The 13967-nt window shown below is 44.4% G+C and overlaps 1 protein-coding gene across 1 annotated transcript in view; it reads right to left on the reverse strand.

Moving 5' to 3' along the window:
- Window positions 1–13967, reverse strand: part of CABLES1 (Cdk5 and Abl enzyme substrate 1) — a 119393-nt gene that overhangs the window by 46339 nt on the left and 59087 nt on the right. Inside the window, exon 4 of the mRNA XM_011360490.2 lies at window positions 1751–1828. Within this exon, the coding sequence (XP_011358792.1) occupies window positions 1751–1828 (78 nt within the window). The remainder of the gene's footprint in view (window positions 1–1750; window positions 1829–13967) is intronic.

Below are 13967 nucleotides of genomic sequence, written 5' to 3' on the forward strand. Positions count from 1 at the left end.
GTCTGCTCATTAAAAAATTTAAAAAGCAGAAGGCTCCTTAATCCTAGTGCTAAATCACAATATTTTGAACTGTGCTCACAGTTTCTTATGTGAATACTTAAGTAACATATGCTGCAGAAACAGGCATGTTCTTTTCTCTTAGGTATCACAAAGGATCCGATTATGTGCTTTGTTACAGAAAATTAACCTTTCTGCATCTTGGTTTCCTCATCTATAAAATCTGAAGGGGTGGTGAATTTGAGTTTGTCTATGTCCAAGATGAAAAAGGTTATGTGCTGTAATCTCACGCACTCATTTTGCTCTTCATCCAGGGCTAACCGGCAGAATAGCTGAATCTACTGATAATCTTATAGGTGACCCTTCCTGAGATACAGCAGTTCCTCCTTATCTGTAGTTTCGCTTTCTGCAATTTCAGCTACCCGCAGTCTGAAACATTAAATGGAAAATTCCCAAAATAAACAATTCGTAAGTTTTAAATTACGTGTTAGTCTAAGTAGCGTGATGAAATCCAGCGCCATCCTGCTCCATCCCATGTGGGATGTAAATTGTCCCTTTGTCCAGCGTCTCCATGCTGTAGATGCTCTCCACTCACTAGTCACCTAGTAGCCATCAGACTGACTGTCACGGTATCACAGTGCTTATGTTCAAGTAAACTTTATTTTAATTAGTAATACCACATTCACATAGCTTGTACTATAGTATATTATTATAATTATTCTATTTTATTATCAGTTATTGTTGTTAATCTCTTACTGTGCCTGATTTATAAGTTAAATTTTATCACAAGTATGTATGTATAGGAAAAAATATAGTAAATATAGAGTTCAGTACTATCTACAGTTTCAGGCGTTCACTGGGGGTCTTGGAACATATTCACCTACAGATAAAGGGGAACAACTGTAAATAGTGAATCAGAACCAGGGGCCACACTGCCCGCACTTCCCCACAGGGCAATGGTCATGTGTGAATGGTGTGTGGTTGTCACAACAACCAGAGGGCAATGCCAGCATTTTGTTGGCCAGAGCCAATGCCCACAATGCTCCCAGCATCCTACACAGTGAACTGTCCTATCCTACATACCAGCAGCTCCTGGACAACAAACACTAGATGCAGTGAATAGGTAAGGGGCGTGAGAGCAAGACTCAGAGGAGGAAACGAGCAGAGTTCCAGGATGGGGAATGAGGAGGAGAGGCTTTGCAAGGTCAGAGCTTCATTCACCTACCTTTTTTCAGAGCAAAAGGAGGTTGATCTAGAGAGGTGATCATTCCTCTAGATTGTTGCAAATCACGTAAGTCTGTTCCTGGTACCACTCTGCTTTGATATTTGCTCCAGCTTGCTCGTCGGTTTCCAGCCCCAAGCCCAAGACACAAGGAGATAGGACAGCCACATGGTTTGTCTAATTCCTTTCCTGACCTACCTTTCTCCAAAAGTTGACACGGCCCTGTGGAATGGGGTGGGCCCCGTATTGTTCTTGCTTTCCAGTATTGGAAGAGGTGACAAATGTTCATTTAGAAACAGCAGGCAATATAGTAAGGGCACACATATGCACACATGCATGCACACACAAAATAACAAGGAAGCTTTCTGGTTGAAAAGAAAGTGGAACTTTTTTTTCTTTCAAATTTACACATACTGAATTTGCAATTTCAAAGTGAGGCAAGTTATTTGAAATGGAAAAGGTAGCACATTATGCACATGGTATCACAACTTTTCACCCAGAGAACTACAAAGCAAGCATGCATATACATACCCAATGTGGGCACTGTCTCGATACGGCAGCACTGAAAATATACTACAGAAGGATCTTCTGCCACTGATAAGGACTATTCTAAAAAATGAAAAAAAAAAGAACAACAAACAAACCAACTAAATGCAGACTCTTAAATTAAAAAAAAAAAAATCTCTAGCAATTAAGCATTCATGGAATTCACAGCAGTATTTGCACACTCCCGCCACCTCCTCTGACAGATGGTGTTCTGTGCTCCTTGCAAAATGCAACCTCAGCACAGCAGCAGTAGGCTGCCTCTTCTTATCTAAATGTTAACATGTGAGACACTGGCGAGGGTCTCTAGAGAGTATACACGAATCCTTCCTCCAGTGAGAATTGCGGGCTGTGGGCTGCACATGCAAGTTGGAGAGAAAGTTATGAGTTTGGAGGTGCCCAGTGCTGGGCCAATGGTCATGCTACATTTAAATCATTGATTTCTATTCTGTAGTATACAATGCAAGAGCGATTGTGCCAGAAACCGTGAGCAGGAAAGACACTCGGATGCCATTATGATCATTAGGTTTTTTTTTTCTTTTAATATGCTGGCAGCACGTTAGGTTCCGAGAATAAATTAAGGGAACAATTACATAATCAGTCTTAGCCTCCATTCCTGCCATAAAGATACTACTGGAAACAGTTCTACATGATGTTCTTATGCAATCAAAGGCCACTTAAAAAAACATTTAAAAAAAAATCTCAAAAATACTTATCCTGGCATTTGAGAATAACATTTGCGAAAGAGAACTGCTGATGAAAAAATGGAGAAATGAGTGAAGGAGATTACAAGAACATTCTTTAGCGCAATGACAACACACATCGGATATGGAACTTATTGACTTTTGTAAGTAACTGTAATAATAAAACCAGGGGAAAAGCTGTACTACAAACTGCATCAAGGTTTGGGGATTCTGACCTTGTTTTAAAGCTGTGATATTAAATTGCCTACTTTCTCAGGATAAAGTCGGGTTCCCTTGGATGCAAACTGTCTTAGCTCTGTCTAGGGCCCTCTGTCTTCTAGCTCTTTCTGCCTCTTTGTCTCCACACACACGGTATTTCTTCCTGCGCCTTATTATTCATCATCTTAAAGGACTTGCTGCACCCCTGTCTTAAAAACCACTACTGTTCCACACCTCTATCCTTTGCATGCTATTTCTTCTGCCTGCTATGCCCTCTACATGGTACACTTAGTGAACTTCTATTTATCTTCAAAACCTAGCTCAGAGGTCACCCCCTTAGGAAGCATTTCCTCTCCTTTCACTGAGTTGCTCATTCCCTTTTTGGTGCTGCTTCCGTTCCTTATTTCCACTTCTGGGAGTGCACTGATCACAAGTGCTGCTAATCATTTGCCACGCTCCTCTTCTGGACAGTGAGTCCAAAGGGTTCAGCACACGGCAGCCCCTCCATAAACGTGTCTGGGTGACACCGTGCTTCAGAGCAGCACCCAAGCACCCGTCACTGGTAGGACAGGACTGCGGCTATTGTATTCCACAGGGGTTCACGTCTACAGTGGCTGGCAGGACCAAAGCAATATTTCCCGCATCGAATGCCAGCATGGTCACCCTTGTATGACTTCAGGCAACATACTAACTCTTCTGAACCTCAGAAGAGTTAAAAAATAGGATAAAATTAGTAATAATCTTATTGAAATGTAAAGAGTAAATAAGTCCATATGGTAGAGATAGTAAATAATATTAACTGCCTAGCAAATAATACACACTCAATAAATATTGTTTTTACTAGGGACCACCTTCTTGGGTTGGGGTAAGTTTTATTAGCCTAGTATTTAGATTGAGAACCTCTTCGGAACTCTGTGCTAAAATACACAGGCCTGCTCAGACATGAAAGGCCATGCTCTAAAGACAGCTGAAGGTCGACACACATGGCCTGTCTACAAAGATGTAGAACGCACACAGAGATGTCTCTACTCTCTCAAAGAAGATGTTTCTCAGCAGATACCACAGATGATGTCCTGGTCACTGCTGCAAGGACAGGGTGTTGCATCCAGTAAGTCTCCAAGGGTTAAATAGGTCATGAACAAACCTCCCTGCCAAACACCAGCCTGGCTCCTTGGGCCCTCACCTGGGGGACCAGCAAAAGAGCTGACAGTGCAATGCCCATGTCAGTTTACTTAAGCAGAAATAATATAGCTAATATTTATTAAGTATCGATTAGATGCCAGATTCTAAATGTTTTAACTAAGGAGGCACAAGTGAGTGAGTAAGTGTGTGTGCCAAAGGTGACACATTAGCAGGTATGACTGACCATGAATTTGAACCCCTGCTTTTCTACTACTATGTGCCTTGATACTTTGCTCTTCTCTAAGACTTACTAGAAAAGTCTATTCCTGTGGGTTTGACTGGGTACCCATGGACTTCTTGGACACCAAAAAATCTGCCTTCACAGATTTTTGAGAGTGGCTTTCCAGGTCACCAGGCCGAGCATGGGGTGGGGCCAGAGGGTGACTAATAACAACAGCCCTGTCATCAGAGCCGCTGGAGCCCTGGGTGGCCCCTTACTCCTACTCTGCTTAGCCTGGGCCCCTTTCCCAATGGAAGGAAAGAGGTTCTACATCACTGCTCCCTGCTACCCACTGAGGAGCAAAGCCTATAACTACTTTCCCTGTGTCACTTGACATCCATGTCTTCTGCAACACAGAGGAAGTAATGTGTTGAACAAACTCAACTGGCTTAGTGTACTAAGTTTTCTTCATTACTTAGTGCTTATATGTCCTTCTTTCCCACGCATAAAACTTGTTTGGACATTTTTAATAGAACAAAAAAATGAGAGAATATAAATGTATGTGAAATGTAAGCATTCTTTCCAAACTTTCAACCACAATGCGCCTGTTAGCAAATGAGCTGCACTGTTCTGCTAAATGAGCACTCACACTGTGTGGTCCTCACCATTTAGGTCTCAGAGGAGGCTGAGACCTAATGCATAGGTCAAGTTTAGCAACTATGAATATGGAATGTTTCCCAACAATTCCAGTAGGGTTGATACTTCTCGGTTGGCCATTCTCAAGCAGCTGGAGAGGGGAGGCGCTAAGTAAGGAACACCCCATCCTTGGGCACTTTCATTTTTTAATGTCCAGCCATTCTGTAGCCTCTCACTTTCCAGAGGGACCAGAGGAGAAATCCAAAGCAGAGATCCACAGAGCAGCTCTGCAACAGGTTTGCAGCAGTTCAAGCCCTGAAGAGCTGGAAATAGCCAACGGAGCTCCCAAGAACACATCCTCCATGTTTCCTGAAGTAGCTCTAGAATCTGGGAGGGACTTGAGGCTGAACCCAGAGCAGGCAAATATTAACAAGTGGCATGCTCTAGTCTCCTCTGGTTCCTACACTGACAACTTTGAGCACTGTGGCTAACCACTGTGTCTAGAACCCGGAGAGTTCATGTGAATTTGCAGTTTTGCTCTTATAAGCATCAAGCAATATCTTCCTCTGAGTACTTGTGTATTTGTGAAAGAATTAAATTAGATGCTAGTGAAGAATGACGTAAGACGGCCAAACTCCATTTCCGATGGGCTTTAGAAATTGCCCAACTCCACGTCATTCCTTCCGGCCACTGTAGCTATCTTCTTTTATGCCCAAATGGCATGCAAAAGGCCCACATAATTTTCCCCATCTGTGACATATAATGCTGTACTTGGGAGTCAAGCTGACCAGAAAGCATTACACAAAAGATTATGACTTCAAAAGAAGAATCAACTCCAGAGAGATGAGCCTTTAAGGAATTAAAAATCACATTTCCATACACAAACATCTGTCAGAGAAAAAGAAAAATAGCAAAAGGAAAGGCTCCCCAGCGCTGCAGCCCACATGGGCAGAGCTCCCTCTGGATACACGTTTTCCAAACCCTTCCAGGAAGCGCTGAGCATGTTCTGCAGCTGGAAGACCATCTAACTTTCTTCTTCGTGTAGCCTCATTTCCGTGCTTAGGAAAGTGTTTCTGGTATGAGAAAACGTGTGGCTTCAGGCCACAAAGCTTCCACTTTGCCGGTGAGATGCTAGAGTCTTCAGAACAGCCAGAAAGTACACAAGGGCCCCCACAGTTGTCGGAGTGCCACGAACCACTTTCATTGAATCTGTTTTCAACTCCTCAGTCCAGTGCTGACAACGTCTGAGCAGGCAGCGTCCAATGCCATCAGGGACTCCTAAGTGTTCCCGCTTAAGCCAAACACTTCTTATTCTATTTCCAGAATCCTGAGGAGTCTCTGTTGGCTGTGAAAAGGTTTGAGCTCTTCCAGGTGGAATATTCCATTAGAGCAGAAATATTCTCTTAAGGACATAAAAACAAGCAACCAACTTCGAAAGTTAGAGCAAAGAAAATCACTTTCACAACAATGATGGCTGAGTATAGTGATGCATAAGCACAGCCTAGGTGTGTCCACGGCCCAGGGGTCCACATTAGGTACTAGGTACACATGTAAAAACGCACTCTCAAATTCTGTAGTTCATTTCCCTATGCGCCCTGGAGATACCACAGATGATGTCCTGGTCACTGCTGCAAGGACAGGGTGTTGCATCCAGTAAGTCTCCAAGGGTTAAATAGGTCATGAACAAACCTCCCTGCCAAACACCAGCCTGCCTCCTTGGGCCCTCACCTGGGGGACCAGCAAAAGAGCTGACAGTGCAATGCCCATGTCAGTTTACTTAAGCAGAAATAATATAGCTAATATTTATTAAGTATCGATTAGATGCCAGATTCTAAATGTTTTAACTAAGGAGGCACAAGTGAGTGAGTAAGTGTGTGTGCCAAAGGTGACACATTAGCAGGTATGACTGACCATGAATTTGAACCCCTGCTTTTCTACTACTATGTGCCTTGATACTTTGCTCTTCTCTAAGACTTACTAGAAAAGTCTATTCCTGTGGGTTTGACTGGGTACCCATGGACTTCTTGGACACCAAAAAATCTGCCTTCACAGATTTTTGAGAGTGGCTTTCCAGGTCACCAGGCCGAGCATGGGGTGGGGCCAGAGGGTGACTAATAACAACAGCCCTGTCATCAGAGCCGCTGGAGCCCTGGGTGGCCCCTTACTCCTACTCTGCTTAGCCTGGGCCCCTTTCCCAATGGAAGGAAAGAGGTTCTACATCACTGCTCCCTGCTACCCACTGAGGAGCAAAGCCTATAACTACTTTCCCTGTGTCACTTGACATCCATGTCTTCTGCAACACAGAGGAAGTAATGTGTTGAACAAACTCAACTGGCTTAGTGTACTAAGTTTTCTTCATTACTTAGTGCTTATATGTCCTTCTTTCCCACGCATAAAACTTGTTTGGACATTTTTAATAGAACAAAAAAATGAGAGAATATAAATGTATGTGAAATGTAAGCATTCTTTCCAAACTTTCAACCACAATGCGCCTGTTAGCAAATGAGCTGCACTGTTCTGCTAAATGAGCACTCACACTGTGTGGTCCTCACCATTTAGGTCTCAGAGGAGGCTGAGACCTAATGCATAGGTCAAGTTTAGCAACTATGAATATGGAATGTTTCCCAACAATTCCAGTAGGGTTGATACTTCTCGGTTGGCCATTCTCAAGCAGCTGGAGAGGGGAGGCGCTAAGTAAGGAACACCCCATCCTTGGGCACTTTCATTTTTTAATGTCCAGCCATTCTGTAGCCTCTCACTTTCCAGAGGGACCAGAGGAGAAATCCAAAGCAGAGATCCACAGAGCAGCTCTGCAACAGGTTTGCAGCAGTTCAAGCCCTGAAGAGCTGGAAATAGCCAACGGAGCTCCCAAGAACACATCCTCCATGTTTCCTGAAGTAGCTCTAGAATCTGGGAGGGACTTGAGGCTGAACCCAGAGCAGGCAAATATTAACAAGTGGCATGCTCTAGTCTCCTCTGGTTCCTACACTGACAACTTTGAGCACTGTGGCTAACCACTGTGTCTAGAACCCGGAGAGTTCATGTGAATTTGCAGTTTTGCTCTTATAAGCATCAAGCAATATCTTCCTCTGAGTACTTGTGTATTTGTGAAAGAATTAAATTAGATGCTAGTGAAGAATGACGTAAGACGGCCAAACTCCATTTCCGATGGGCTTTAGAAATTGCCCAACTCCACGTCATTCCTTCCGGCCACTGTAGCTATCTTCTTTTATGCCCAAATGGCATGCAAAAGGCCCACATAATTTTCCCCATCTGTGACATATAATGCTGTACTTGGGAGTCAAGCTGACCAGAAAGCATTACACAAAAGATTATGACTTCAAAAGAAGAATCAACTCCAGAGAGATGAGCCTTTAAGGAATTAAAAATCACATTTCCATACACAAACATCTGTCAGAGAAAAAGAAAAATAGCAAAAGGAAAGGCTCCCCAGCGCTGCAGCCCACATGGGCAGAGCTCCCTCTGGATACACGTTTTCCAAACCCTTCCAGGAAGCGCTGAGCATGTTCTGCAGCTGGAAGACCATCTAACTTTCTTCTTCGTGTAGCCTCATTTCCGTGCTTAGGAAAGTGTTTCTGGTATGAGAAAACGTGTGGCTTCAGGCCACAAAGCTTCCACTTTGCCGGTGAGATGCTAGAGTCTTCAGAACAGCCAGAAAGTACACAAGGGCCCCCACAGTTGTCGGAGTGCCACGAACCACTTTCATTGAATCTGTTTTCAACTCCTCAGTCCAGTGCTGACAACGTCTGAGCAGGCAGCGTCCAATGCCATCAGGGACTCCTAAGTGTTCCCGCTTAAGCCAAAAACTTCTTATTCTATTTCCAGAATCCTGAGGAGTCTCTGTTGGCTGTGAAAAGGTTTGAGCTCTTCCAGGTGGAATATTCCATTAGAGCAGAAATATTCTCTTAAGGACATAAAAACAAGCAACCAACTTCAAAAGTTAGAGCAAAGAAAATCACTTTCACAACAATGATGGCTGAGTATAGTGATGCATAAGCACAGCCTAGGTGTGTCCACGGCCCAGGGGTCCACATTAGGTACTAGGTACACATGTAAAAACGCACTCTCAAATTCTGTAGTTCATTTCCCTATGCGCCCTGGAAGCAGGAAAAACACACTTAAAAATACTGGTGGTGTGGGTTGAATTGTGCTCCCCAAGAAGATACGTTGAAGTCCTAACCCCCCAGAACCTGTGAATGTGGCCTTATTTAGAAATCCGGTCTTCGCATATGTAACCAAGTTAGGATGAGGTCATACTGGATTAGCGTGGGCCTTAGAGCCAATGACTGGATTTAATAAGGAGAGAGATTTAGAGATACCCATACACACACAGAGGGAAGAAGGCCATGTAATGGTGGAAACGGACGTTGGAGTGATTTGAACAAAAGGACACCGAGGATCGCTGGCAGCCACCAGAAGCTGGAAGAAGCCAGGAAAGGTCCTTTCCTAACTTCAGAGGGCACGTGGTCCTGCAGGCACCTTGATTTGACCTCTGGCCTCTAAAACTGAAATATATATTTTCTCGTTGTTTTAAGTCATTAGTTTATGGTACTTTATAGGGCAACCCTGGGAAACTTACATAGCTGGCATTCGGTCACTTTCTTCCTAGTTGTTCTGTGGCACACATCACCTGCTCAGGAAGTCCTCTGTGCCTCGTGCTGTTTGCTGATGCACAAAGTGCACAGAGACAATAATATTCCAGTTCGGCGAGCTAGAAAGAGGGAAGGAGCCTATGGACAAGAGGGACCTAGAAACCTGAGCAAGTGGTAGAGCTGGGGCCTGGGACAAGCACTTGGGATTGGGGCTGCGTCCTGGAGAAGCGAGATTCCAATTAGTGAGAAGTGGAAATGGAGAGGCCAGGATGGAGGGAAGCATGACCAACACAGTGATGTGTGAGGCTACACAACGTATCAGAGCAAGAGGAATTGGGGGACATGGAGCTGGCACAGATCAGGTGGGATAATGCATCTAAAGATCTACCCTAAGCAGTCCACAAATACAAGATGGTGGTATTATCATCAGTGGCTGATCATATTACCTTATTATGGCTGCTCATACTACCGCCGTCTCCATGGCCACTTTCATTACTGCTAATAGTACTGTGATGGCAGTATAGGCCTTCAGTGCTTGCTAAGGTATACCTTATCCTACAATGCAGGGAGTGGGGGAAGATTTCTGAGAAACAAGTTAAATGATCTTCCTCTCCTCCTCCCTCCCTTCCACACTATTTTCTGAGCACTTACTCTATGCCAGACATTGTGCTGGTGCTAGAGATCCGATAATGAACAATACAGACAAGGGCTCCATCCTTACAAAGCTTACGGTTGGGTGGGAGATGTTTACACAGGGGTGTGATTGCCCTGGAACAGTAGAAGGAGCTATAGAGCACATCAGAGAGACAGCTAGCCTGGCTTAAGGGAGGCCGGATGGGCTTCCTGGAGGAAGTGACAGCTAAGCTGAGACAGGAGGGGATAAGTGGCAATTAGGCTACAGGAGACGATATACTGGCAGAGGGATTGGTATGGGTCAAGGCTGGGAGGAGAAAGAGCAGAAGGCCTATTTGAGAAACTGAACATGCGATAAAACCCTCTTCCCTGACCTCCACCTGCCTGAACCACCAAGGTCTCCACTCCCCTCTGTGTATCACTTTAACCAACACCCACAGCACACTCACAGCTCAGGCTGGGAAGCTGTTTCCAGAATACCCACACCGAGTCGTCCACTTACTAAGAGTTAGTCATGTACGTCTTCACCAGTAGTAATTGTTACTTCTACTTGTCTTTTTTCATGAAAGACTATAGAAATGACTGAGATGTGGAAAAAAAGAAGAAATGCTGTTTCTATTAAAAAAAATGAAGAATGCTTTTTTAAAATAAACAAGGCAAGTCGCTAAAAGAAAATTGCATTTGAGGTATGGACAACACATCTATAAAATATAAGGAAAAAAATGTAAAAATACAAAAGGATTTTACACTTAGGTTCTTGGGTCTATTTAAAGAAGTCCGATCTGGACATGTCAGCAGTGGGTGTGCATGATGATATGCGAGGTTGATACCACAAGACAAATCCTGATCCATGGGAATCATGTGCAAAGAAAAGGACTGGCATAAAAACAAACAAACAAACAAACAAACAAACAAACACTTGAATGATCACCAATATGCTTTAAACTAAAGCACAATGTTTAAGCTACATACGTAATTTTTGTGGGTATTTCTTCCAGTGTTTACTAACCTCTTTCCTTTACCAAGCAATTACTATAAATAACTCAACAGAGCTGGAGGATGATGTGGGGGTGGAGGAATGGTAGAAACCAGACTGGCAGGCTAGCTCCTGAAAGGCCACCTGCATCTGTGAGGGAGCCAGTCCTGGGATTCAGGAGACCTGGGACTGGTTAAGATGGTGATGGTGACTGAAGCTGTGGTGTGGATGAGCTTCCCTAGTGATAGGGAGTGAAGTGAGAAGAGAGGTGGGTCCAAGATAGCAAAGCACATAATGGCAGTGAGAGAGAATAAGGGAGTATGTGAGTTTCCTGAGGCTGCTATAACAAAGCACCACACACCGAATGGCTTACACATAGAAATAGACTGTCTCACGGTGCTGGAGGCCCGAAGTCCAAGCTCAAGGTATCTACAGAGCCATGCTCCCTCTGATGAAGACACCAGGGCAGGATCTCTTTCAGACCTCTCTCCCAGCTTCTGGTAGCTCCTCGGTTGTGACAACATAATACCAGCCTTCACATGGCCACAAGACATTCTCGCTGTGTGTGTGTTGTCAAAGTTCCCCCTTTTACAAGGACACCAGTCACCTTACATTAGGCGCTCACCTTGCTCCAGGACAATCTCATTTTAACAATTACATCTGCAATGACTCCATTTCCAAATAAGGTCACATTCTGAGGTCCTGGGGGGTGGGACTCAGCATAAGAATTTTGAGGGAACACAATCCAACCCATAACAGGGAGACAGGAGGAAACCAAGCAGAGTGTGGTGTCACAGGAGTTAGCAGTCCCTTCTTGAGCCTTCTACTTGCTCTTCCAGGGCAGCACTGGTAGCCCTGTCCTGAAGGTGGCCCCTGGCCCTGAGCCCTCTTCTAGCTATAATTACGGGTTTATTCTCAGGCTGCTGCTCATATAGAGTCAAAGAAAAAGCCCGCATAACCCCTATGCTTCTTAAAGAGATAAGAATAATAAAAACTTAGTAAGCCTGTGTGTGGTACTGACCCAGCAATAGCCCCAGCTGGCCCCAGGGCACAAGCATTCCTACAGCCCAGTGGGTGGTCCACCAACCCAGCTCCTTCCTTCCTCCAGCCACTCACAGCACCAGGGAGGGAATAAGGGAAAGTCAATGGGTCGGTCATATTTGAGAGCAACTCTGGGGGATATTTTGGTGGTAGAAGAGGCTGAGCCAGGAGTCTCAGTGAGGTCTGGGGATTACTGAAGGCTCCTTCAGTCTGTCCACTCACAGTCCCTCAAAACCGAGGTTTCACTGGGCATTGGTTATAAACACTGATGATAAAACAGATAAAGATGCTCCCTGCCAGCCTCCTGCTGCTGGGGCTATGGTTTTAGTTTTCTAATGAAAAACAAAAGTTCTGAGAGGGAAAAGCTTGCTTGGGAAGGGGTAGATATTGCAAGGGGTCTCATAGAAGATGCTCAACATCTGTCAAATTGGATGGATTCATTAAAGGAAGAAAAGGCAATGACATTTTCCATTCAAGAAGGGCAGTTCAGAACTGGTAACTAGCTGTTTTAATTTTTAAAACATGCCACCCTCTCTAACATTTTTCAAACTGAACCAGGCTGACAGATTGGAACTGATGAGATCACAAACAAGGTCTTCATTTAGTTATTATCCTAACCCTCTCCAAAATTTTCAGTATAAAAAGAAAAGGCCTCAACTTGACTTCAGTTACTGCACTTTTACCATCTTACTTGAAAAGCAGATGAAAAGTACGAAAATCTTTTTAATGTACTTTTTGAGTTTTCCCACTGAGTTCACACTTTAAAGAGAAAACACCCTACACCTCACTTCTTTGTCCAGTCCCATCTCAAATCCTTTTAAAGTGAACTGGGATGAGACGGCCCAGTCCACTCACTGCGAAGAGCATTTCTCTGCCTGTTCAGAATGAAATGATTCTCAAAGCAGACCCAGGAGGTGGGCACTGCTGGTGTACATGGCAGCCATCACTTGTGTACAACGCAGACATTTAAAAGTGGATGACTTTCCAAGATGGTAAATAATGCCCACAAGCTGCATGCCTGAGGGAAGGTGACACCCATTTGCACTGAGGGCTCTTGTCTCCAGTATCCCTCAAAGACAAATGTTTGAGAGTCTCAAGAGCTGGAAATGTCCTTTCCTAATAGGACTATGAGGTCACTTAGACACAAATGTCTTGAGACCATTGGTTAAGTCTTCAGCCTCAGGCACAGAATCTCTACCTTCTATCCTGATGATCTAGTTCTACCTGGCCAGCAACTGGCTCTCAGTTGGCGCTCACTGGCCTTGTAATACTTGTCATTTTCAAGGGTGTATCTTAACCCCAAGGACTGAGATTTTTCTTTGTTTTTGATTACCTTCTTCTCCCCAGGACATAGTGGGGCTCTTGGTGAAGATACAGATGAGAGCAAATGGTGACTGGCTCTGCACTACTAACTAAGCAGCAGCTCCCACTCGCCAACCACCCTCCTCACAGGATGTTCGAGAGCCCATTCTAGGTGCTGTGGCATGGGGCCACTGGTCATTTCTCTTTCATGACAAAGAATTTGCTCATACATTCATGAGAAGTTTTTTAAAGACCTCGAGTCATTATTGAACTTCATATCAAAATCAATTCACTTTTAGAAGACAGTACACAATACACACACAGTCTAATTTTCTACGAGAATAAAGTTACCAAAAAATGACCTGCAATGCTTGCTCCTGATTTTTGGTTGGCCAGAGTGCTCCTGCTCAAATGCAAGCCAGGTCACACCAGTGCTCAGCTCAGCACACTCCATGGCTCTCACCTCACTCATAACACAAGCAGGAGTCTTCACAATCTACCCTCCCAAGACTCATCTCCTTCCCGCCTCCACCCCTGCTCTAATTCACCCTCACTGGCTTTCGTATAGTTTGTCAGGCACATCCCAAACGTTCCAGTCTCAGGGACTCTGCAACTGCTGTTCCATCCACCATGAACATTCTTCCACACTGCGAGCACAGGGCTGGCTCCCTCATCTCCTACCTCTGTTCAAAGGTATCCCCATCTCTGAAGCTTTGGCCTATCATGGGCCCTGCCCCTACACTCCCAACCCCCTCAGTTG

This window comes from Pteropus vampyrus, unplaced genomic scaffold, assembly GCF_000151845.1.
Source record: "Pteropus vampyrus isolate Shadow unplaced genomic scaffold, Pvam_2.0 Scaffold55, whole genome shotgun sequence".
Taxonomy (NCBI): Eukaryota; Metazoa; Chordata; class Mammalia; order Chiroptera; family Pteropodidae; genus Pteropus; species Pteropus vampyrus.